General features: G+C 34.5%; 1 protein-coding gene across 4 annotated transcripts in view; it reads left to right on the top strand.

Annotated features, from left to right (window-relative positions):
- The window catches only part of Rubicon (run domain Beclin-1-interacting and cysteine-rich domain-containing protein rubicon), a 77,738-nt gene that overhangs the window by 39,264 nt on the left and 14,718 nt on the right, over positions 1-23,756 (top strand). For 3 of the 4 annotated variants that reach the window (XM_081769062.1, XM_081769061.1, XM_081769059.1), the window contains exons 6-11: positions 247-415; positions 2,925-3,056; positions 8,920-9,134; positions 11,487-11,629; positions 13,962-14,144; positions 22,450-22,632. In XM_081769062.1, coding sequence (XP_081625188.1) covers positions 247-415; positions 2,925-3,056; positions 8,920-9,134; positions 11,487-11,629; positions 13,962-14,144; positions 22,450-22,632 — 1,025 coding nt within the window. The remainder of the gene's footprint in view (positions 1-246; positions 416-2,924; positions 3,057-8,919; positions 9,135-11,486; positions 11,630-13,961; positions 14,145-22,449; positions 22,633-23,756) is intronic. The other variant, XM_081769060.1, reaches the window with a different exon arrangement.

Here is a 23,756-nt window from a genome sequence, read left to right as displayed (position 1 = left end):
ATGTTCCTTAGTTACATGCGTTTCTTTCCATTTATTAAGTAAGTAGTTCTTTCTGACAATCTTCCGCAGCTATAGCTAAATTAAACTCTTGTTTCGATTATTATGATATGAGTCCTGGATTGATAATATATATATATATATATATATATATATATATATATATATATATATATATATATTGTTAATGTGCAGTTACATATAACATATGCACTTATTGTTCTCTGTATTTGCGGTGTAAATTTACAGGTAAAATGTAATCAGCAATTTAAGCTTGCAGAAGTAACTGGTGAAGATGAAAGTGATGAGGAAATTAATAGTTTAAAGCAACGTATTCGAATCCGTCGACGCCAAAAGCAACAAGAAAAGCAACGACACATGTGGGGTGTTACTCTTTTGAGTGATGGGAAAACTGATAGTAAGTAAACTCATATTTTTATTATTGATGGACTAGAAAAGTTTTGTATTTTTAATACTTAAGTGTATTTTTTAGAAAATAATTATTACAGCCCGATTTTTTCCATATCTATTTCATTTCTTTGCTTAGAATCGTAGCTTTTCAATTTATAAATTTATCTCATTCATGTAGATGCACAGAGTTCTTATTTTGTTTCTTAATACCATGTTTTGACGCCTATTTTAATATTTGTGATAACTTAAACCTTTAATTTAGCTTATACAGGGTGTCCATAACCTTGTGAGTCAAATTTATACAGGTGATACAGATGTCCAATATATATATTTTGAGATAGGAAACCTAAGGTCGAAAACGGCTAGTTCAAGCGCCACGCCATCTTGAAGTTACGGCAGTCTGTGGGAATAAGTTCGACGTATTAATAGAAAATGTGTTATCAAGTCAATGTAACTTGCTTTATTATGCGTAACACTACATCTGAGTATGTAAGATTTAGTACAAGCAAACTACTGCTGCACTGTACGTACCAAACACACAGTAACTGCTCAAAGTAATGATCATCAACCTCGATGCACGTAGTACAACGCCTATCGAAATTTCGCCTCATTCACTTGAATATTCCCGGTGTCTCTTGCACAATCAAGCAGGCAGCTAGGATTGTTGCAAGCATGTCTTCCGCAGATTGATGTGTTATCGAAAGAAAAAGGCGAGAAGGGTGAGATCCGGTGGCCAGTGCGTTCCCCGAATCTCAACCCTCTCGCCTTTTTCTTTTGAGAAGAGAAAGACTTGACTTTTCTCTTTTGAGGACTCAGTTACTGTGAGTGTTTGGTACGTACAGTGCAGCAGTAGTTTGTTTGTACTAAATATTACGTACTCAATGTAGTGTTATGCACAATAAAGCAGGTACATTGGCTTGATAATCACATGTTTATTGATACGTCGAACTTGTTCCCACATATTGCTGCAGCTTCAAGATGGCGTGGCGCTTGAACTAGTTGTTTTCGACCTTCTGTTTCCTATCTCAAAATATATTGGACCCCTCTATCACCTGTATAAATTTGACCCAAAAAGTTGTGGACGCCCTGTGTATGGTTCTGATAGAGAAGCACGATATACTTTTTAAATCATGATGAATCATTTATATTAAAAAAAGAAGAAAGAAAAAAAAAAAGAAAACTGTTCTATCATTGTTATATATTTTCTGTGATCGTGAGTTACATTCGGCGGAATTGGTTATATCATGGGGCAGAAGGTTTTCAAATATTCTTACAATACGTTTGGAGTCGGCTTTGGATATTTCTCTGGTCTCTTTTAAGTTTGCTTTATTAATAGATGTCTTTGTAGTATTGATTCACTACAGACGTATGAAGTCACTTACTCTACGAGACGTTATTCATGCAAATGACCACTGATGAGTTAGAATTCACTGTAGTGAATGAAAGAAGATGATAAAACTTCCATATTGACAGACATAAATTATGTCTTTCCTAAATAAAATAGTTGCTCTTTGTATATATATAAACTTGAAAACAGGGGGAATTATCGTCATTCTTCGTTCATTGTTTGGTAAGATGTTGGAGGAGAAATCAATAATTAAATTACTTAAGCAGGGGTTTATGGTCGATCGAAGTTTCTCAATGCTATTGGCAAAATAATATTTTAGTAAGCATTTACAAAGGAAAAGAGTCAATGTTTCTTAACAGTACAGTTAATAATAATAATAATAAAATACTTTCTACAAGCAGTGTAATATCTACTTCGATTTACTGTAGTCAGTAGTGAAAAAAAAATATATATATGATGTTATATTGTCTAAAGGAGTAAAAGTGATTGATTGATTGATGGGAAATCCGAGTAATACTTAATTAATACCTTGGGCCGCGGTGGCTCAGTGGTAGAACGTTCACCTCTGGTGCTTGCGGTCCCGGGTTCGATTGCAGCTCCCGCCAAGTGAACTTTGTGGTGGACAAACACCGTGTGCGTGGATTTTCTCACGGTTCTCCCGTTTCCTCTCACTTTCTTCATTCCACCATTTCATTCATTACTCATCATCACCGTCTCCTTTAGCCTAACCGGTATAAACGTGGGACGTAAAACTCAAAGATTTCATTTCATTTTTTTTTATTTAATTAATACCTGCCTTATAGAACATAATATATTTAAAGTGTGCTGTTTATGAGATGTTTCTCTCTGATTAAAAAGGGAGTGGGGGGAATGAAATAATAAAAACTCTAGCTATAAGCAGCTGTCAAATTGCATGCGGAATGTGCACTCTACAACCTTTCAAAGCACAAACTGCTGCTGTCTATACCCGTGCTAGCGAGCATCTTTGATGGGTTGAACTACTTCACTCACGTCTTGTGATATACGCGCCATAAATGGAGCATGTATGTCAATAGTGCGAAACGTATGACTCACATTTATACTTAGAAGGTGGCGTATTATTGACATATTCACGTACTGCTTAGTTCATAGATTAAATATACATCGTAATTAACCTTTTTATTTGCAGCAACCACTACGGATCAAAGCGTTAGTCCCCTTACAAGTTCATCGATGTCATCATCCGAGAGTATTTCTACAGATGATGTTGATGATATAGAACTGGATGACACAAGCAACCTTTCAGATTTGAAGAATTCAGGTAAGAAATGTGCAATATAAAGAATATAATTGGCTGATTATTTCATTTTTATACAGTATCAGTATATAATGGAACAATATTAAAAAACGAAAAATATGATTATTGGAATGATGGCAACCCGAACCCTGATCTTTTTTAGTCAGTAGCGGCTGGCGTCTCCAGAATTGTACAAAAGGGAAATCACATCAGGAGTGACGATGAAACCGGTTTTTTTTTCCCTGCCTCCAGTTGTTTTTCACTTTGAAGGTATTCTTTAAATTCGGTTGTAAGGCACAAATAGTCACACAAGTGTGGAGTTGGACAACCATCCTTTTTCGTGTAACACTTGTGGTGCTTTTTTTGAATGTTTTCAATCCATTCGTAGACACTCCGTTGCGGCAAGACTCTGTTCCCGTATTGTGCCGAAAGTCTTTGATGGATTGCGGCCTCTGATACACCTTCCATCTACAAAAATCGGATCACTGTCCGTTGTTCCTCTTTAGTGCAAACTTCTAATGGAGCGGGCATGATCTATCTGCAACAAAAGGAAGACAAATGAAGGAATTAGGATTAAATTTTCATAGCATGACCACAACAGCATAACAATAATATAAACTAGGACAGATATTTTTACTAGGTCAGTATGAACAATACAAGAAAAGTTATAGCAACATTACTGATATATATATTTTTTTTACTTACCCTCGTATAAACGAATTTGTATTACATAATTATATATCTAATATGCCTTACGTGCGAAATTAATGTTTTTTTTTTTCGTAGTCGATTCTGTAGAAATTATTCAGTTACATATCCATTAACCTATATTTATAAGCTATGTAATTTGAAACGAATACATAGAAGGAAAAGTTATTGCGAAAAGTTAACTACCTTCATCCCTCATATATAAAATTTAATAACTTCTAAAATAGGGGCATGATAATATTTTCATGATGAATCAAAATTCAAGTTTGCATTCAATTTCGATCACTTCTAACGCAAATGAGTAATCCATTTGACCATTTACTTTTAGCACCAAAACGTAGACGTAGAATCTGTATCACACACGCTCCCACCGGGAATCAAACCCTAGTTTCTTATACCAAAGGTGCATTTGCTAGCCGTATATCCATGGGGAAGCACCAAAATATGCATCAAGTTCCGCAGATCTAGTGGGGACCTATTATAGAACTCCCCGCAAGTATTCCCCACCTTAAACCTATAATGTAATAATTTTGTATTCTCTGTTTATTGGTATTTTGTAATTATTTATTTGAATTACAGATGTAATATTTACATATTTTTCTATAGCTGTGTATATTTGATTTCACAGTAATTTTTCAAAATTAAGTCTATTTAAATGTAGTTCAAGAATATTCAGGTTTTTCCTAAATGAATAAAAGTAAAGTAAATATACATAAAATGTTACTAAATTCGAAAAATTGTAAATTGCATTGAGAAAATATTTTGTTTTTTCCCCCATAGTAATTTGAATATGAGCGTGAAAATATACTGCACAGTTCTTTCGTTCGTGAAACAAAACGAGTCAATCTTTTTTTCTGCGAGTAGCAGCACAGAGCTTCACCCACCCGTCGCAAAATAATAGATAGAAAACAAGTTTTTATTCACGTTAAAAGTGTGATTGCATTTTGTTTGAGTTCAAGAGTTTAAAGGACTGTTCTATGAGGTAGGTAAATGCTAGAAAGAGTCAAGCCAGAACTCTAATACTGTTACTGTAACGTTCCACATTTGTATACAGGAATAAATTTCCTTTTTTAACTTTCTTCCTATCGATTCAGAAGCACGTGACTTTGTGACTACATTATAGAGCCACTCCTGCGCAGAGTATGTATTTTGAAGTTGATATATGTAATTTTCGCAGAAGTATTGAACTTACAATTCGCAGAAATATTTTATTCATTCTATTTCTTCCTTTTCTGAGACCCTTGAAGTTGCAATAAGCGATTTGTTCTATGGCACTGGTTCGGTTTCAAACTCATTACCTCCTATCACAATTCATTTGTATTATCACCCGTCTGTTTTAATCTAAACAACATAAAAACGGAATATTAAGTTAGAATATCGAGTTCAATATCATGCCTTTTTCTTTTTTATATTACTGTTATTCATTTTTTTAAATCTCCAATCTTAGCTTGTTCCCCATACATTTTATGTTTTATGTTTCTAATTTAAATCCTTAGCTTTCTGAACGCTTACCACTAATTTGTTTCTCCTTTGCTGATTCCAACATACAGTAGGCTTAGCTGTCACTATTTTTTTTCGTGGAACTTATTCAAAGATTGGTCTGACATCTTATTTATAGCGCTTTGGATTGAATGCCATTTTGACATTCTGTATCTTCTCACATTTTCGATTTCTTATGATCTGAAGATGATTAATGTTTATTTTGTAGTATTGATTTAGACTTTTACGAAATCTATATATAAACTAAGCCGAGAGTATTCAGTATTTTATGATTTCTAGAGTATTTATATTCAAATAGAGATATGACGATAACGTGGAATACGATTGACACTGTCACCTTTTCTGTTTTTTTTTTTTTTTTTTTTTTTTTTTTTTATTTATTCCTCAACAAAGAACTGCTTTACCTTTGCACTGGAACACGACAATAATTTGACTCTTGATTAAATAAGTTGTCCCATCAAAATAAAGGATCTCATTCACATCAATTCTATAATCTCAAAGACCGATACTACACTTTATACTGTTTCCATAGGACTCATCTCTTTAACAACTCCCACATGACAAGCATATTACTTCAACATAAGAACTTACATAAATTTCTTGTGCCTACTAAATTATTATTATTAGTTATTACTAAAGCCCGGATTTCCATGCACAAACCAACCCTGATATATGCATGCAAATATGCACGAAAAATATCAAAAATGTACACTAAAATATAGATAAAAATTTTAACATGCGCTGAAATATACACTAAGAAAATAAAATTTCAATTTCGTATAAAAATATCTCTTCTTAATGACCTCGGTTGTTTGAACTTTTAACATCTTCCTTAGGTTTTCTTCTGTAAACCTTCTGTATTTATCAGTGAGAAACGTTTTGTAGATCAAAAAGTTCCTTTCTACATCAGCAGAAATTATTGTGAAAAACACCAAATATCCTCCTGTGTTAGGTCCTCTTTCAATTCCATGTTTTCACCATTAAGTATATTTGCAGTGTCACAGATTGTTTTGTACCCGGGATTTTTCCCTAATACTTGGCAAAGTTTATCTGACGGTATTTTCACAATACCGTGAGTTTCACTGGACAAAGTCTGCGATAATTCGCCCAACAAGGAGAATGAATGCAGCAAAGCATTGTTACGGCATTCCAACTGTCTGATAATTTCAGATATTCTCGAGAAGTACTTAATGTATGTACTTAATTTTGTTCTCAATGCTACTTGTAGAATACTGTAACATATAAATAGCGACTACATCATCGGGATTTAGTGAATTTACAAACAACTGTTTTAACTTGATATAAGTTTTCTGCGTAATACAACACAGCATCTACTAACGAGCCCTATCGGGTTTAAACTGGTTGCGGAGGTAGCGGAACATTTTTCGCAACTTCGCGAAAGATATGTACGCGTGATAGAGCTTTACAAATACTTTCTTTATATTTGATATAAGCGCGTCTGCTTCCAGATATTAGCATCTGGTTGTTTTTGCTACACGATGAAGACCGTGTGCGAAACAAGTCAGGTGGAATAATTTTGGATTCAGCACTTTATTCTATTATTCTATACAACGTTTTATTCTACATCTGCGTTTACAAAGTGGTTCAGTTCACTTTAAATATAACCTACTTTCTTGTGATATACTCGGAAATATGCTAGTATGCAGCAATAAAATTGGGAAATATGCAGTATCCTGCAGAGTTTAGGAAATATGCATGCACGTCGAAATTCACTCAAAATATGCACTTACATGCACTGTCATACGAATATTAAACGAATCTTTACAAGTCCGTCGGAAAGAAAGAATTATTTTCCATACGTTTCTGCATGTTACTATAAACATGCATTTTGCATATAAATCCAGGCTATAGTTATTATGTGACTTTCTTCCTTTGTTTGCCTGCTTATGTCAGACCTTTAGTCAGTTTCCCATCTGTTTCAATTAATCTCGTTTTGCATGCATACCTATCTTCGATGATTGTGTGTCAATTGATAGGAGTTCCGCGTTCTTTTGTAGCACGAGGCTATATGAGATAAGACTACTACTTGGTTTTTGCCCGACACAAATACCAGCAGCGGATCATACTTCATCCATTTTGACCTGTTTATTAATCACGATAAAATGAAGCTTTTTAGAACTGAATACAGTACCATGTATGGTTCACAGGTTGTCCTTCGCATCTACTCTTTAATTCCAAGATTTTGCTACTAGTTTACCTCGAATAGCGATCTTGGGCCTGACAAATGGACTTCTCGCCTTTAATTCGGAAGGCTAATTTGTAAAATTCGTGCATTGACTGGTTTTTGAATTTGTTAACTATCAACGACTAATATAAAATAATGTGTATATATAAATATGTTTATTATATGTGATGTTACTTCATTCAAATGTGCACTCTGAGGTTTAATTTTCTTATGTTCTATAGTATTGGGTCAAATATAAAAATTGAAACAGACGAATTCCGAAATGAACATGGGAATCAAATTGCTTACTGGTAGATGTGTAGCAAAAGCTAAGAAATGTTAGTACAAAGGCTGTTTCAAAACAGCTGTCAGTGGCACTTGTATTTTCGAACACCACGAGGTGACCCGAGAATATAGGCGCGTAACACAATTCGTTACAATATACGGGCGGAATAGAACGGGCTGCGAGGTCATTTAGGTTAGCGTTTAGGTTTCAACATGATTCAGCGAATTGCTCTGTTAGCATTGGTAACAACTTCGTAAGGCTAACGCGCGTAACTTATTGTTTTACATTGTGATTAGTGTTTTGTATTACGTGAGCGAGGCTATCTTTTCTTTCCTTGTGCTTAACGTTGGCGTCGATATGTAATGTTTTTAATTTTGAAGCATGAAATTATGTAAGTATGTTGTTAGTAGTTTCTTAGGAGTATATAGTGTTTATGTCTTACTTCCTACAAGCGGAAAGCACACAACGACAGAATCGTAATGTTATAGTTGGCTTTATAGTGTAAATGAAAAATGTGTATTCTTACACTAACAAACGTTGTGGGAAAGTGAAACAAAATTATATGGACTGAGAATTGGTGGAAAAATAAAAATTAACAACAGTAACATAGAAATCTACTTTTGAAAAAATATGATGCACTATTAAAAGTATCAAATAAGAAATGGTATTTTTTTTTTTTTGTCTGAAATTAATTGAAATTGATTGCACGATGGCTTGGAGGTAAAGCGCTCAGCTCTGCTGTCAGAGAGTCTGAGTTCGATCTCATTGAGTTCGTTTGTATTTGTACTTGATAATATCGTGTTCTTGAGTTTTCTCGGTGTTCTCAAATTTCGTTCTATATTCTCATTAAACTAGTTTTCAGATAATCATTCATTTTTGTTAATTATTGTCCCCTTTAGTCACAAGACATATTGTGAAACGTGAAACTAAATATTTATTTTTCTCTTAATTAATTGAAGTTATTTTGTATTCATTATAAGGTAACTTATTATTTACCTTTTTTTTTACTTCCCTAAACCTTGTTAATTTGAGGGAGGAAAATGTAATTATAAAAGAGTGAATTAACACAAGCCATGTGCAAAGGCCAAATAATATCCTTGGAAGAACGAAAAATAATAATAAGTTTTCTTAGTAGGTGTAAAATAGCGTTACTTTAATTTTCAGATATTGTAACATATATAAAATGCCACTTTTATGTTATGTTTCAGGATTATCTGTGTCAATGGCTTCCCTATATTCAGATGCAGATTTGGTTCACCAATCGTCAAACTACTGTAGAACAGGAACTGACGCCATGTTAACTGAGACATCAATGTCTGCAGAAGGAGTTGCTTTATCACTTCTTCGACAGTTTAGTGAAAAACAACTCCCTCGCGCATCCGATTTAGAGTGGCTTGTTTCTGAGCAAGATGCACCTCAACAGGTACTTAGATGGAGTTCAGTATATTTACTTGTAAAACCGAAAATTGCATTTACTATAACTCATCAGCGGTAATTGTTAATTTTTGCAAGGAATAAATCTGATTACAGTATTGCTTAAATAGTATTCAAATTACGCTATTGGGTATACTGTAAGTCAAATCCCAGTTTTAATTTTAATGATGTGTGCTCTAAACATTCATCTTCATAACTGTTTGTTCAAATGTATCGTCATAATATTAACGTTTAGTAGTCAAAACACGAATGGCATGATTTTTATTTCTTTCAATTTGTATACTATTTATGGCTTTTTGCTACAGAACTATCCCTCAATAAATTCTCATAATCAAGAAACCACGGAAGGATTGCCGGGAGAAAGCAAACAAAACCTGTGAAAAAGTACATTCCCAATTATCACTGTATTGCGAGCGGTGATAATAATTAGAAATAACGTAAGTGAAAGGCTAACTACTAGTCACGTGGTTTGTTTCTTGCGGTGACTATTAGCCTTTTACTTACGTATATTCCCAATATTTGTTGAAGAGGAGAATTGGAAGTACTTAAAAAAAAAAAAAAAAAAAACTATTTTAGAAAGAACGCATTTTCATGTACACTCTTTGAATCAAATCTACTCTCCATTTTGCCAAAAGTGCCGGAAATGTAAGCCAGAAAAATATTCAACGGAAGTAAGAGAAAATATATTTTGAACGAATGTATGTGAATGAAAGAGCGCCAGTAAACTTGTGTTCTGTTGTAGATTAAGTCTTATATATAAATGGAAAATGGAGAAACAGTATTTTGTTTCCATTGATTTGTTAACAAGATAATACAGTATAACGATGTTTTAAGTTGAAAGGCATCTTTGGGCAATATCTTGATGGTTTGTAACTTCTTGCTCGATTCTTCATTAGCATACAAAGAAATAACGCAAAAGTAATTAAAAAAAAGAAAAAAAAAAACTTTCGTAATCAAGTATATAGTTGTGTATTATTAGGTTGGTACGAATGAAAAGTCATCTCCAAGTGAGCCGTTTCTGAAGGAAGAATATATATATATTTATTTATTTATTTATTTATTTATTTGGTTAATGTAAATATCTGCAATCCCACCCTTTTGCCATCGCTCAGCCAACGATTGGATACGTGACGAAAGAATTCTAAGAGGAAAGACCTTCCCTGATGATCGAGCGATGCAACGTGCGCTTGAAGATTTATTCGCATCACAGACTCCAGAATTCTCGAAATGCCTGAAGAGATGGTAGCCGGTAAAAGAGATGTCAGGAAAATATGGTGGATTGGGAAGGGTTTGAATGACATTCGTGCGTGCATTGTCGTGCAACACGAGGACATCTTTGTGATGTCTTTTGAACATTTCTGGATGTTTGCGGGCAAAGTTGCGGTGCATTTTATGGAATTCAGCACTGTAACGATCCACAGTGATGATCCCGCCTCGACGCAAAAATACATAATAGATCAACTTCACCATAGATCACCATACGAGCGAAATCATTTTCTGGGGATTTGGGAGTCGGTCCTGAACTTTGATCAAGATCCAACCACTATCCTAACCATTTGCGATTACCGTAGAAGAACCATTTTTCATCAAAAGTGAAATTCCGAGACACGAAACTTTCCCAGTTATTCTCAGAGAACTGCACATTTTCAGACAACGATGCTTATTGTTGTCCATTCATATGGCATCCGTGAATCCAATTTTTTAACCTTATCGATAGCATAAAACCGTCGAACGACACTGGTATGGTGTATGCCTTACTCGTCTGCAGTGATACGAACATCTTTACGAGGGTCCCTTCCACGGTGTTCCTGAAATGCTCATCCGAACATGGTGTCGGTCAGTGCCCACGGGGCTTATTTTGCAATACTGTTTCACCGGAACAAAATTTTACAAAGGCGAATCCTGTGTTCATTCACCATTCCTGGCCCATATGCACTGTTAATATTTCTTGCGTCTTCCTGTGCAGAATGTCTCAATTTAAATTCGTAAAGAAAATATCTCTCGCAATTGTGTTTTCTCCATTTTGAACTTTTCATACGATTCTGGTCAACAACAACACTGTTTTTTACTGTGTGGATACCCCAACTTGTTTGCCGAACGTTTACAAAGTTTTTAACGTTAGGCACATAACCTTAGGTTATCCTGGTATGTGTGAGGTGAGTTTTCCCACCGGACATCAAAGCGGACATTTTGTTCAGATCAACCTAATACTTACTTATCCAAAAACAGGAGATTGCAGAAGTGATATGTGTATTGTTTGTCATAACATGTATGTAATATTAACTTTTTTTTTTTTTTTATTTTTTAATACTGAAATATGCAAATTTGTCTCTTGAAACAGCTTCTACCATTACCAACTAGTTGGCCTGTGAGCCCTGATGAAGCTGAAGACGAAGATATGCGACAGGCAACACCACTTCGAGGCACACTCGAATGGGCTCCACCCAGACCACAAATAATTTTTACGCCTCACCCATCACCTAAGTAAGTTTGACTTTTATATGTAGTAGGATACATTTTCTTCTGTGTGTGTACTATGTTTTAAAATTTTTGACTCGAGCCGTTTTGTTCTGCTTTTTATTTATTTTTTTTCTTATTTTCTTTTCGCGTTTCCGCTAATACGTTTGCCTAACGTGGAAGTCTGGAAAACGGAAAAGCTAAGAGAATTAACTGATAAAAAGTAAGAGAAAACAACGAATTTTCGAAAAATCGAAATGTCAATCTCAACCGTTATGGATTATTTCCGGGCAAATTATTAATGAAACATTTTTTTATGAAACACGAAAAAGATTGCCAGAGTCGTTTTCTACAAAGTCGTCTGAAAAGACCCCACACTTAAGATAAGCTACCTCTTATGGATTCTTTCAGAACAAGTGAGTTCTGTCATACTGTCAGGTTATTAATGAAATATCTATTTATGAAACATGAACAAATCCGCCGGAGTCGTTTTAAATAAATAATAATAAGAAATAATAATAATAAGACGAAACCTCATCCACATAGTAAACTACCCCTTGTGAATATTTTCAGGAGAAGAAATTAACGCAACATCTTACGGTGATTAATAAAATATTTATTGATTTATTTATGAAATAACATCAACAAAATCGCATGGTCGTATTAGAGGAAATCATTTAAAACTCACCCAGAACAATAACCAACTCTGTAGCTTTTTTTCAGGGCAAATGAATTACGGCATATTCTCAGGTGTTAATGAAAATGTATTTATGAAATACATACGAAATTGTCTTGAGTCGTTTTTGAGAAAATCTGTAAAATCCCATCCCCTTATGGACTTTTTCAAGTCAAATGAGTTCTGTTATATTCGATAACGATGCCAAGGGCTGCTACAACTTTGTTCGCCACCACTGGGAAAGTTTCCCACATAGGTTTGTGGTTGTTACGGTATTTAGTTATGAGGTAGGTGCTGATACGCAAGATTGGTAAAAACTTGAAGAGAACGCAATATATTTCCAGAAACCCATTATGGCATTTATCTTTCGGATCGACATCTTACAGTTGTACGGTCCGGACACTAATGCAGACAAGGCTTCAGATCTTACATGCAAAACATATGCGCTTTTGTCAATAAATATTCTCGCACAATAGGTATATTTAATAATGATTTTCACTATATTAAGAAACAATATCTTGTATATTATTTACCAATATAGATCGGATATGTCTGCATGTTATTATGTAATTTAGCCTGTCTTTAGTTTTTTAAGCATGTTATTTATGTATTGTTTTAGTTTGTTGTACTTGACATTCTATTGCATGTATTTTTATTTATTATATTTTTTATGTACTGAGGAAATTGTAATACGATTATTATCTGTAATTTCAAATTATTATTATTATTATTATTATTATTATTATTATTATTATTATTATTATTATTATTATTATTATTATTATTATTATTATTATTAGTAGTAGTAGTAGTAGTAGTAGTAGTAGTAGTAGTAGTAGTACTAGTAGTAGTAGTAGTAGTAACTACTACTACTACTACTACTACTAGTAATAATAATAATAATAATAATAATAATAATAATAATAATAATAATAATAATAATAGGATTAAAGGACATATGCTAAAGTGGTTCAAATAGTGTTCTTGAAAACTGTTCTCTTCGTGCGAAGAACGGACATTTCAGCTGGTCCTGCATAAATATGACATCATGGATGATGTCTCTTTGGTGTTTCTTACCAGTTTTTGTTTTCAATCTTGTTGTTAAAAAAGTTCATGGAACGTTTTCTAAAGTTAGAAACAAAAATCCCAAAGTCCCTACATGTTTCAATGCTTCATTTTAGTCGCTAATTATTATAAATAAAAAGAGACACCTAAAAATGATGAAGTCAAATGTATGATGATCACTGTTCGGTAGAAAACTGGAAGAAGTTGCTAAGTTCTGTTCCATGAAAACACATGTACACGGTCTTATCACAGAATTTACGTAATAGAACATAAATGCCCAACTCTGAGTCACCGAACTACCGTGCCTGTGAAAATAATAGAATCCTATCACATTCAGTTTTCTTACAATTAGCTGTATTTAAACAGTATTTGAACCATAGATAACGATTATATTTTATAATGTGTGTGTGCATTTCAAAAATAGAGAGTAAAGCTGCGAAGGTATTACTTTTAATACTGTGCTCTCCACTTCTTAATCACTGAACTGTAAACATGGAAACAGATCTTGCATTAAAGGTATAACAAACATAAATACTTTTTGTACTTGTTAATATAAAGTGAAATAACGTATTTTGCGTCATATATTTACATTATTCATGAAGTTGTTCTTTTCTCAAGTCACAGGGTGTTGATGGCAAAACAGAATTATCGTTGTGCTGGTTGTGGAATGAAGGTAGCACCAGAATACGCGAACCGCTTTCGTTACTGTGAATATTTGGGTCGCTACTTTTGTACAGGCTGTCATACAAATCAATTGGCTATAATTCCTGGACGTATTCTGACCAAGTGGGACTTCACCAGGTAAGTTCCTTATCATATTTCTTATAGAAGTTAGCTAAAATATTTCACTTTACAGTTCTATTCCAGTTGTATTTAAAACAGATACTTAACAAAAGGTACTCTTCTGTCTTCACTAATATCCAGAAATATTGCAATCAATAATAATGATGTAATGGAGGTGAATAAATATATATTCCTAGGCATATTTATAAAATCAATGAAATTAAGGACACAACAAAAGGCAATAATTGCATCCCTATAAACATAATTTTGCGTGTTGTATTATATGGATGTGGAATTGACTAAAAGTATGAATATAATCTGATGAGATTCGAAAATAAATGCTTGAAGAAAATATATGGTGAGAAAAAGAAAACAATCAGGAATCAAATGAGAAAAAAATCGTAATCAGAGCTCAACAATATATACAGTATATGTGTCAGCCACAATTACAGTGCTAATAATTAAATGGAAGAGTGTAGGTGTTAGATGAGTTGCACACGCAACTAGAATGGGGAATATGCACGGAGTGTATAGCGTTGGCATGAAAACTTCTGGGAAAAGACTTCTAGTATGCTGATAAGATGAAAGAGCAATATAAAATATGAACTTAGAGGACTGAGTAATAACAGTCTTGGTTGGATTAGTTTGGCATAGAAGATGATTAATTGGTGGACATTTGTTTCTGCGGCAATGTATGTTTTGAATTAGAATCGGCTTCATTTCTACATAAATACATATTTTAAGCATGCACGATAGCAAGGCAATTGTTTTTCCATGCAATTGTCACTTGCATATTCATAAATTAACTGTGTTGTTATAAAATACTTACAAATACAGTTTCTACATGGCAAAGAAAAAGTGCTGTTTAGACAAAGCCGTAGGTCGATAATACATAAATTTATATTAATATTAAAAAACAATCTAGTACTTTTGTAAATAACTTATGTTTATTGAAAGATTTGTTTTGAAACTAGAAAAGGTTGTCAAATTTGAATGATACCATATCCTAGTTGGACTAAGCAGAACATTCTTTAGGAGATGATTTAAGTTAGCTAACAAAATATATATTGTCAGTATAATCCACTTGAAGAGCAGTCTTAAAATTTTTGAAGGATATTTACGTTATTCTCCTCCAGTGTTATACTAAAAATTATTTTTCTTATGATTATGTAAACTCATTACGTAAGAAAGTTGGGAGCGAACACAGGTTTGCAGTTACATCTTACAAACATTTTCATGCGTCCGTCCCCTAAATGCCTGTTAGACAGAAATATCAATTTTCATTGTCGCGAGTTAGTGATATCAGTCATGACTAGTGTTGTAAAAATTCCGGAAATTTTGAACCTGTTGGTAAAAAAAACGTTATTTTCTGGTTTCTTTCCGGAAAAATTGGGAAAATAACAAAAATCTTTGTATTAGGTTAATTTTACAAGTAATGGAAACTTTCCTTTTTCGAACGCGTGAAAAATGTAAGTTGAGAAATTTCAATATTGCGAATATTTAAAAGAGAAGCATTCGAAAATAAAACTGTTGTAATTCTTAAAAATTAATAGTCTGCACTCATTTCGTTTATACGCTTTTTAGTTCTTTATTCGTGGTTGTGCATTAATTACAGAACTTTTACAGTTGCATACACATTTACCATTATGAAGTGTTTTTGTTGCAACAAATAGGGCTCTTGTATGAAACGGAGTTCTTAATGTGCTTTTTGATCTGGTGAAATTTTGTTAATTTTAACCAAATTACTTCTTAAAAGAGAAAGCAGTAGGCAAATTTCACTAATATTCATGCACTAAAACACATAATTACTATTATATAATATTCTAATATATACTTTTATATAGTTTATGTACAAAAAATTTGTATGTAAACAAATACCTTCTTTCTAGTGCGACAAATTATCTCTCTCTCTCTCTCTCTCTCTCTCTCTCTCTCTCTCTCTATATATATATATATATATATATATATATATATATATATATATATATATATATATATATATATAAATGGAAGTGACTATATTTTGTAACTTAACAACTCTTGAATTACCAGACCGATCTCGATTCTCGATAAAATTTTCAACATTGATGAGATTCCCGCCTAGGATGGTTTTTATCGTTTCACGTTGAAGATGCAACTTGGAGGAAGGAAGGGGGAGATATTTCGAAAATGATCGATATTAGTGTTGAATCCATAGTTTTCGGGGCCGCTGAAATGAACAGTAACACTTCTGATGCCGTTTAAATAAAAATTCAGGCCCGCAAGTTACGGGAGGAGGACGGGAGATATAATAAAAATGATGGAAAATGATTGATATCAGTGTCGAATCCATAGTTTTCGGGGCCGCTGAGATGAACAGTGACACTTTCGATGCTGTTTAAATCCAAATTCAGGCCCGCAACTTGGGGAGGAAGATATATATGAAAGTTGAGTTGATGTTGAGTTTAACGTCCCGTTCAGCAGCGAGGCTATATGAGACGTGGACCTACTGATTAACGTGGAATCCGAACCACATGAGCTCCCGCCGGGAATCGAACCCGGGTCTCCCACGCCAAAGGCACGTACGCTAACCGCTTAGCCACGGAGGAGCTCAGATATATAAAATTATTGAAAAATGGCCGATAGTAGTGTCGAATCCATAGTTTTCTTGGTCGCTGAGATGAACAGTGAAATTTCCGATTCCATTTAAATCTAATTTCAGCGCCGTAACTTTAGGGAGGGGGAAGGGGTGACACATAAAAAATTACCGAAAATGGCCGATTAGTGTCGAATTCATAGTTTTTGGGGTCGCTGAAATGAAAAGTAACACTTCGATGCCGTTTAAATAAAAATTCAGGCCCGCAAGTTACGGGAGGGATATGGGGTAAATATATAAATATGATCGAAAATGGCCGATATTAGTGTCGAATCCATAGTTTTCGAGGTCGCTGTGAGGAACAGTGACACTTTCGATGCCATTTAAATCCAAATTCAGCCCCCATTAGTACTCCTAAAGGGGAAGGAAGGGTGACATAAATATAATTGAAAATGACCGATAGTAGTGTCGATTCATAGGTTTTGCGGTCCCTAAGTTCATTGGTGACAGTTTTGGTGCCCTTTATGTCCAAAATGAAACTATTCCTCGCGTGTGAGAAACGGGTATTCTCCTAGTCTTTAATAATAATGAACGTAAGTTTCACGTGTTAAATTCTTTAATATGTTTCTCGCTGCTCAAATTTATACACTTGTGCGGTGTATGTGTAAATAAGATCATCTCTCTTTATGAGTTGTTCGAAAAATATACAAATAATAAGGAGGAATTTTACCAGAAATCAGAAAAGTAAAATTGAAACTTGTTGCTTTAAGTACTTTTTTCGCTAGCGAAATACCTTGTATGTATGCTGCAGACACATTACAGCAAGTAAGATAATCATCAGGCGAAGAAATAGTTTTTAAATTATATTTTCCGGTTTCTGCCAATATTTCCGAACAAAAGATGCTTCCTAATGGGTTCAAAATTTCCGGAAATTTTACAGAGTACAAGAAAGATACACATACGTTTCTCCATATGTATATTTGATTTTAACATATTAACTAAAATGATTTCTGGCTTCATTACTTTAACACTACGTGCCATAAAGCGGGAACTTCATAACATAACTTAAGATAATTTAAATGCGTCTATATTAATTAATCTAACTAGGATTATATTTTAGTATATTTTGTAGCCACAACTCCATTCTGTCACTTTGCTAACTTTAAAGGAATGGTGTACTTATATTTGTAGCCACAAATTTTCCCTATTTTAATACAAGAAACATAAGTAATCAATGATCTTAACTGTAAACTAGTAAATATGAAATAGTTTTCATTTTAAAAGTATAATGTAGTAAAATATTCGAAAATTTCAATTTTTCCCAAATTTTCCTTTTTTTTTCAAGGTCGGGAAAAAAACGGCCAAAAACTTTTTTTACCCAAAATTTCCGTTTTTTTTTTTTTTTTTTTTTTTTTTTCAGGCCTTCACAACACTAGTCATGACATCTAAAAGAGAATCATGTAACGCTTCAGTAATTTTCTCATCTAAATTTTTTGTAATATGTCGCTGAACTACTACTAGATCCGGAGGACGATTTCCAAGAAAGTTGCAAGACGACAGCACACAGTAGAATTGATATCTATGAGATACAGCCCGAAATTATGAGTAACTCACTCTTAAACCTTAATTTCTATCCGACTGTATCACAACACCGACCACATTTGTGAGGTAATTTCCGACACCAAGATAAGACAAAAAGTATAGTACAACCTGGGTGCACAAATGCTTCCTTTCGGAGTTATAGGCTACCGGAAACATGAAAAAATGAAATTTAAAGGCCAATAGCTCCCAAACTACGGGGCCTACCGTAGTCGGGTCAAGACTTCACTTAGGAACTGATATGTGTGTTATTCAATAGTGCATGTTTCAGAATCCTAAAATACTCATGAAACAATTTTTATGGAGGGAGTTTGGCTACGGGCATTTAATTTGAAGTACTCACCAATTACCTCTATAAAAACTGTTGTGGAAGTACCTCAGGATTCTGAAACATGGGATTTGGATAGAGTACATACTAGTTCCTAAATGAAGTCTTGACCCGACTACTGTAGGTCTTATAGTTTTGGAGCTATGGACCTTTAAAGTTCATTTTTTCATATTTTGGACAGCCTATAACTCCGAAAGGAAGCATTTGTGCACCCAGGTTGGTCTATATTTTTTGTCTTATCTTAGTGTCAGGAATCACCTCTCAAACGTTGTCAGTGTTGTTTTAAAACACCGATTTTGATAATTTTTGATACATGACTGGAACTTAGTTTTTTATCATGCTATTTAAACTAAAATTCATATTTTAAGGATCGAGCGGGAGAAGGTCAAAATTTATGCGAAAAATTGGGTATCTCACGCAGAGGCGGATTTCCATGTTTTGCGCCCATGTGCCCTAGCGAAATTGCAGCCCCTAACTACACCAATCGCATCGCTCTCCAAAACTTTCATTCTCCTGGATCCACTTTTTAAAATATTACTTTTACGTTTGCTACTAATCAAAAAAAAAAAAAAAAAAAAGTTAAAAAACGAAACAATCCAACGAACCCTTTTCGATGGTCAGTTGTTCCGAATGTACCGGTATGTGTGGGTGGCGCGCAGTTAGACAAAGCATGCACAATCACCCGGCTCCATCACTCTTGTTTCCGAACGTAGCACGCCTACGGCTGTAGAGAAAGGGACTACATAACTACGTTTCACCAAGTTCTTACGTGCTTTTCTTTCTTTCTTTTTTTAAATAAATGTAATTGACTTTTCTTTCCGAAGAAAAAAATGGTGCTAATGTAGGCCATACTGCTTCAAATCGAGCGAAATAGCTCTGTTGGCAGAGCCTTGGGTTTGCATTCGGAAGATCGTGGTTCGATCGTCACCGCCGACCATCCTAACTGGGATTTTCCCTATTTCTTTCTCTTGTTGTTATATATCCAGTGTAAGATGGCCTCCGGGCTCTATCTGGTATTTGTTAAATAAATAAATAAATAAATAAATAAATGCCAATTTGTGAAAGTACGAGTGTCGAGGTCCGTATTGCCGCCATTTTCAACAGATCCACCGACAACTGATCAAACCACCATAATAACCAACTGACTTATGACAATATTTGCTACGATTAATTTGCTACAATATGATCGTAGTCATGACCATTAAAAAATGGCTTTCGCTTATTTTATCGAGTCTTTGGTGAAATATGTATTTTAAATAGTTTTATGCTCTTTAATTTTTTTTAAAAAAAATTGCCGCCCTGGTCCTGGGCCCATGTGGCCCATGCCTAAATCCGGCTCTGATCTCACGATCTTGTCAATTTAGGAAGATAAAACTTGGTACATAAATTTTTCATTTAAAATAATGGGAACCGTGACTTATCGTTCTTGAAAATTTCATTTGAAGGGGGCGTCTTTTGTGTATATATTCCTATATATATATATATATATATATATATATATATATATATATATATATATATATATATATATATATATATATACAGGGTGGGCCATTTTAATTAATCCACGGAAATATCTGAAAAATGATAAAACATAGAAGAAATGTTTGAAGTACACGTTATATATTGCTAAGGGGGAAAACCAATTCCGCCAAAAGTACCCCTCCTCGCCCCCCGTAAATGGGGGTAACGGGGGGTAACTTTGAAATGTCAAATGGGAACATGGGTCGAGTAATACCTCGTTCGAAAGGTCTTGGAAAACTAAGTAACGCTGTACCAAAAGATGTTTCATATTGTGCACCAGTTTCAAAATGGCCGCCATGATATGGTTCGGAAACTCCAGTACCCGTAGTATGAAAACCATGGAAGGTAAATGAATGGAACAAAATTGAAATACGTAAATATCATAGGATGATCCCTGTGATCCCAGTGGCCTCCCTGAAGGGGTCTTGGGGGCTAACTTCAAAATTTCAATGTCCGACTGGACAACGGTTCGGGCGTACGCTTGACCTACCCAATGCTGTTTGGAAGGCAGACTTCATGGATAGAGAATTGGTGCACTGAGTTAATGCGGATGGCCACAGTTACATTTTGAGTAACTATTAGCGGCCTTTTGAGAACACTGCCATTTCACCTCAATCGTTTTCTCCTGCAAGATGTTTGATTTTGCAAGATTTATCGAACGAGGTACCACTCGACTCATGTTACTATTTGAAATTTTGAAGTTAGTTCCCAAGACCCCTTCAGGGAGGCCACTGGGATCACAGGGATCATCCTATGATATTTACGTATTTCAATTTTGTTCCATTCATTTACCTTCCATGGTTTTCATACTACGGGTACTGGAGTTTCCGAACCATATCATGGCGGCCATTTTGAAACTGGTGCACAATATGAAACATCTTTTGGTACAGCGTTACTTAGTTTTCCAAGACCTTTCGAACGAGGTATTACTCGACCCATGTTCCCATTTGACATTTCAAAGTTACCCCCCGTTACCCCCATTTACGGGGGGCGAGGAGGGGTACTTTTGGCGGAATTGGTTTTCCCCCTTAGCAATATATAACGTGTACTTCAAACATTTCTTCTATGTTTTATCATTTTTCAGATATTTCCGTGGATTAATTAAAATGGCCCACCCTGTATATATATATATATATATATATATATACGTATATAAAAAGGAATGTAACGATGTCTGTTCCTGAAGTCATCCTAGGCCTTGCGCCGATTTGGACTATTTTTGATACATGAATGTACCCTGGCCTAACTTAAGGTTTTAGCATATTTTCGGCAAGTGTTTGAAGGACAAGAGGGGTGACATGCAAAAATATGTTCGACAGCTAACTACTACTATACTGCTGCACTGATTTTAATGATTTTAGGTAGATGTTGCAAGAATATTGTAGAATTACCTCCCAAACGTGGTCGGTGTTGTGATACAGTCGGATAAAAATTAAGGTTTAAGAGTGTTACTCATAATTTCGGGCTGTATCTCATAGATATCAATTCTACTGTGTGCTGTCATCTTGCAACATTCTTGGACTTAGATTTTAGAACATCATCGGCTAGGGCTGGAGAAGGAGTAATCAAAAACAATCGATATTAATGCCCAGTCTATAGATTTCGGGCTCGCTGAAACTAATAGTAATACTCCCAACGCCGTTGAAGTTTTGCTCAGCCCCATCGGTATATTGGGTGGGGGGAGTGACATGTAAAAACAATCGAAAACGGTCGATATTAGTGTTCAATCGACGAGATAAATAGGGATACTACCAATGCCGAAATCCAAATTCATCCCCCGTGAGTATCTTAAGAGGAAGGAAGGGGTTCAAATACTTTACTTAAACCTATTCTACCCGTGCGAAAAACGGGCATGCCAGATAGTTACTAATAAATATAATCTCATCTTAACATAGGATATGTTCCGCATATATATAATGCATCACTAGTGAATGGTTTAATGCATCACTAGTTTAGAACAGAAATGATGGAGAGGATGAAATACACCTAGGTAAATAAGTAAATCGTAAGAGACTGGGAGGAAAAGAGTACTTGGTGTTTTTTTGAGTACATCAATGTCGTAATGGCCCAATTTGAAACTCTAGTCTACACTAATGATCTAAATCACTAAGCTTTGGTGTTCCATACATCATCAATATTTAATTATTTAAATGTGGTGTACAGTCGACATACAAGATCACGTTTCTAAAAAAGAAATTCTGTAACCATTTGTACCACTAATTTAATAACATTTAATGCTTTTTCAACATTGAAATGAAATTGTCAAAATTTCGAATTTTTCTATTTTCATATTTTAGGTGTCCTGTTTCCAGTTTCTCATATCGACTTCTTGATAAAATGACGGGAGATCCGTTGTTTCAAATTAGTGATTTAAACCCTGCCTTATATAAAAAGGCAAGACAGCTTGAACGCACGCGACAGCTAAGACTGCAGTTACATTTTCTCAAGGATTTCCTTTGGACATGTCGATTTGCAACTGAGTAAGTATTACTTCATAGCATTTTTTAAAGTGTTGTGTTCCAGGAGTGCGAATATGGAACCTATGAATTAATTGCAAAATAGCCGTAATAAAGTTATAAGCAATTCAAGTATCTTAAAAATTTGTAGAATGTTACATGATCTTACGAAAGCTGTTGCGCCAAGGACGTTTCGCTTAGGTATTTACTGGTCCTTTCATAGAAACCTTAACATTAAAACGTTAAATAGAACGTGCAGTATCATTCAGGTGACATTGTAACGTAAATGACGTAAAGTTTTGTAGTGTCATGGTGTACTTGTAGTCATATACTCACTTTCAAAATGAGATTACGCCAGCTTGATTGGTGTCTTGATAATCAATTTGTTCGTGAAAGTTATAAAATGGATTCAACCAAATATACTTAATGAACTATCATGAGCTCTATTTCTAAACAACGATGCTCACTTTTCATATTTTACCATCTGAGTGCAATATATAGTGAAAATGATTGTTCATCATTCTGTACAGTCCTGATCTGATTATTTTTACGGCCGTTAATGTATCAATATCTTGTCACTCGCTGAAATTCACCCATTATACATGGTTAACGGTTCTAGTAAACGTACAAAGTCCCTAACAGACTAAATTACTTTTCGCTGCTCAATGCATTATAGAGTAGTCATCTGTACGCTTCTTTGAGTTTCTGTATAGATTCATTTCCTGTCGTGTGAACTTGGTTCCAATGTCAAATCTGTTGTAAGTGCTTTCCTTTGGATCCAATATGAAAGAACATAATATACACCCTCCATTCCAAAAGAAACCGAACGTTTTAAAAAAACAAAAAAGCAATGTACATTTTGGAACAAATCATTTTAATTAATCAATGTATTCCCCTTCTGCATCGATACACATATTTGCACGCTCCAACAAGTTGTCAAACGACTTCTCCATGTTCTTTATTGGAATGGTCTTTAGGACGGCGGTCGTCGCCTTCTCAATGGCATCAATCGATGCGTGCCACTTTCCTTTCATCGCCAAATGTAGTTTCGGGAACAGATAGAAATCGCACGGAGCGAGATCTGGTGAATAGGGCGGATGATGCAACCGAATAATGTGATTTTTGACCAAAAATTCAGTTACAAGTCG

This window comes from Thermobia domestica, chromosome 8 (genome assembly GCF_964235325.1).
Source record: "Thermobia domestica chromosome 8, izTheDome1.hap1.1, whole genome shotgun sequence".
NCBI lineage: Eukaryota > Metazoa > Arthropoda > Insecta > Zygentoma > Lepismatidae > Thermobia > Thermobia domestica.
Note: the sequence above shows the minus strand (reverse complement) of the source record. Positions and strands in the feature narration are given on the sequence as shown.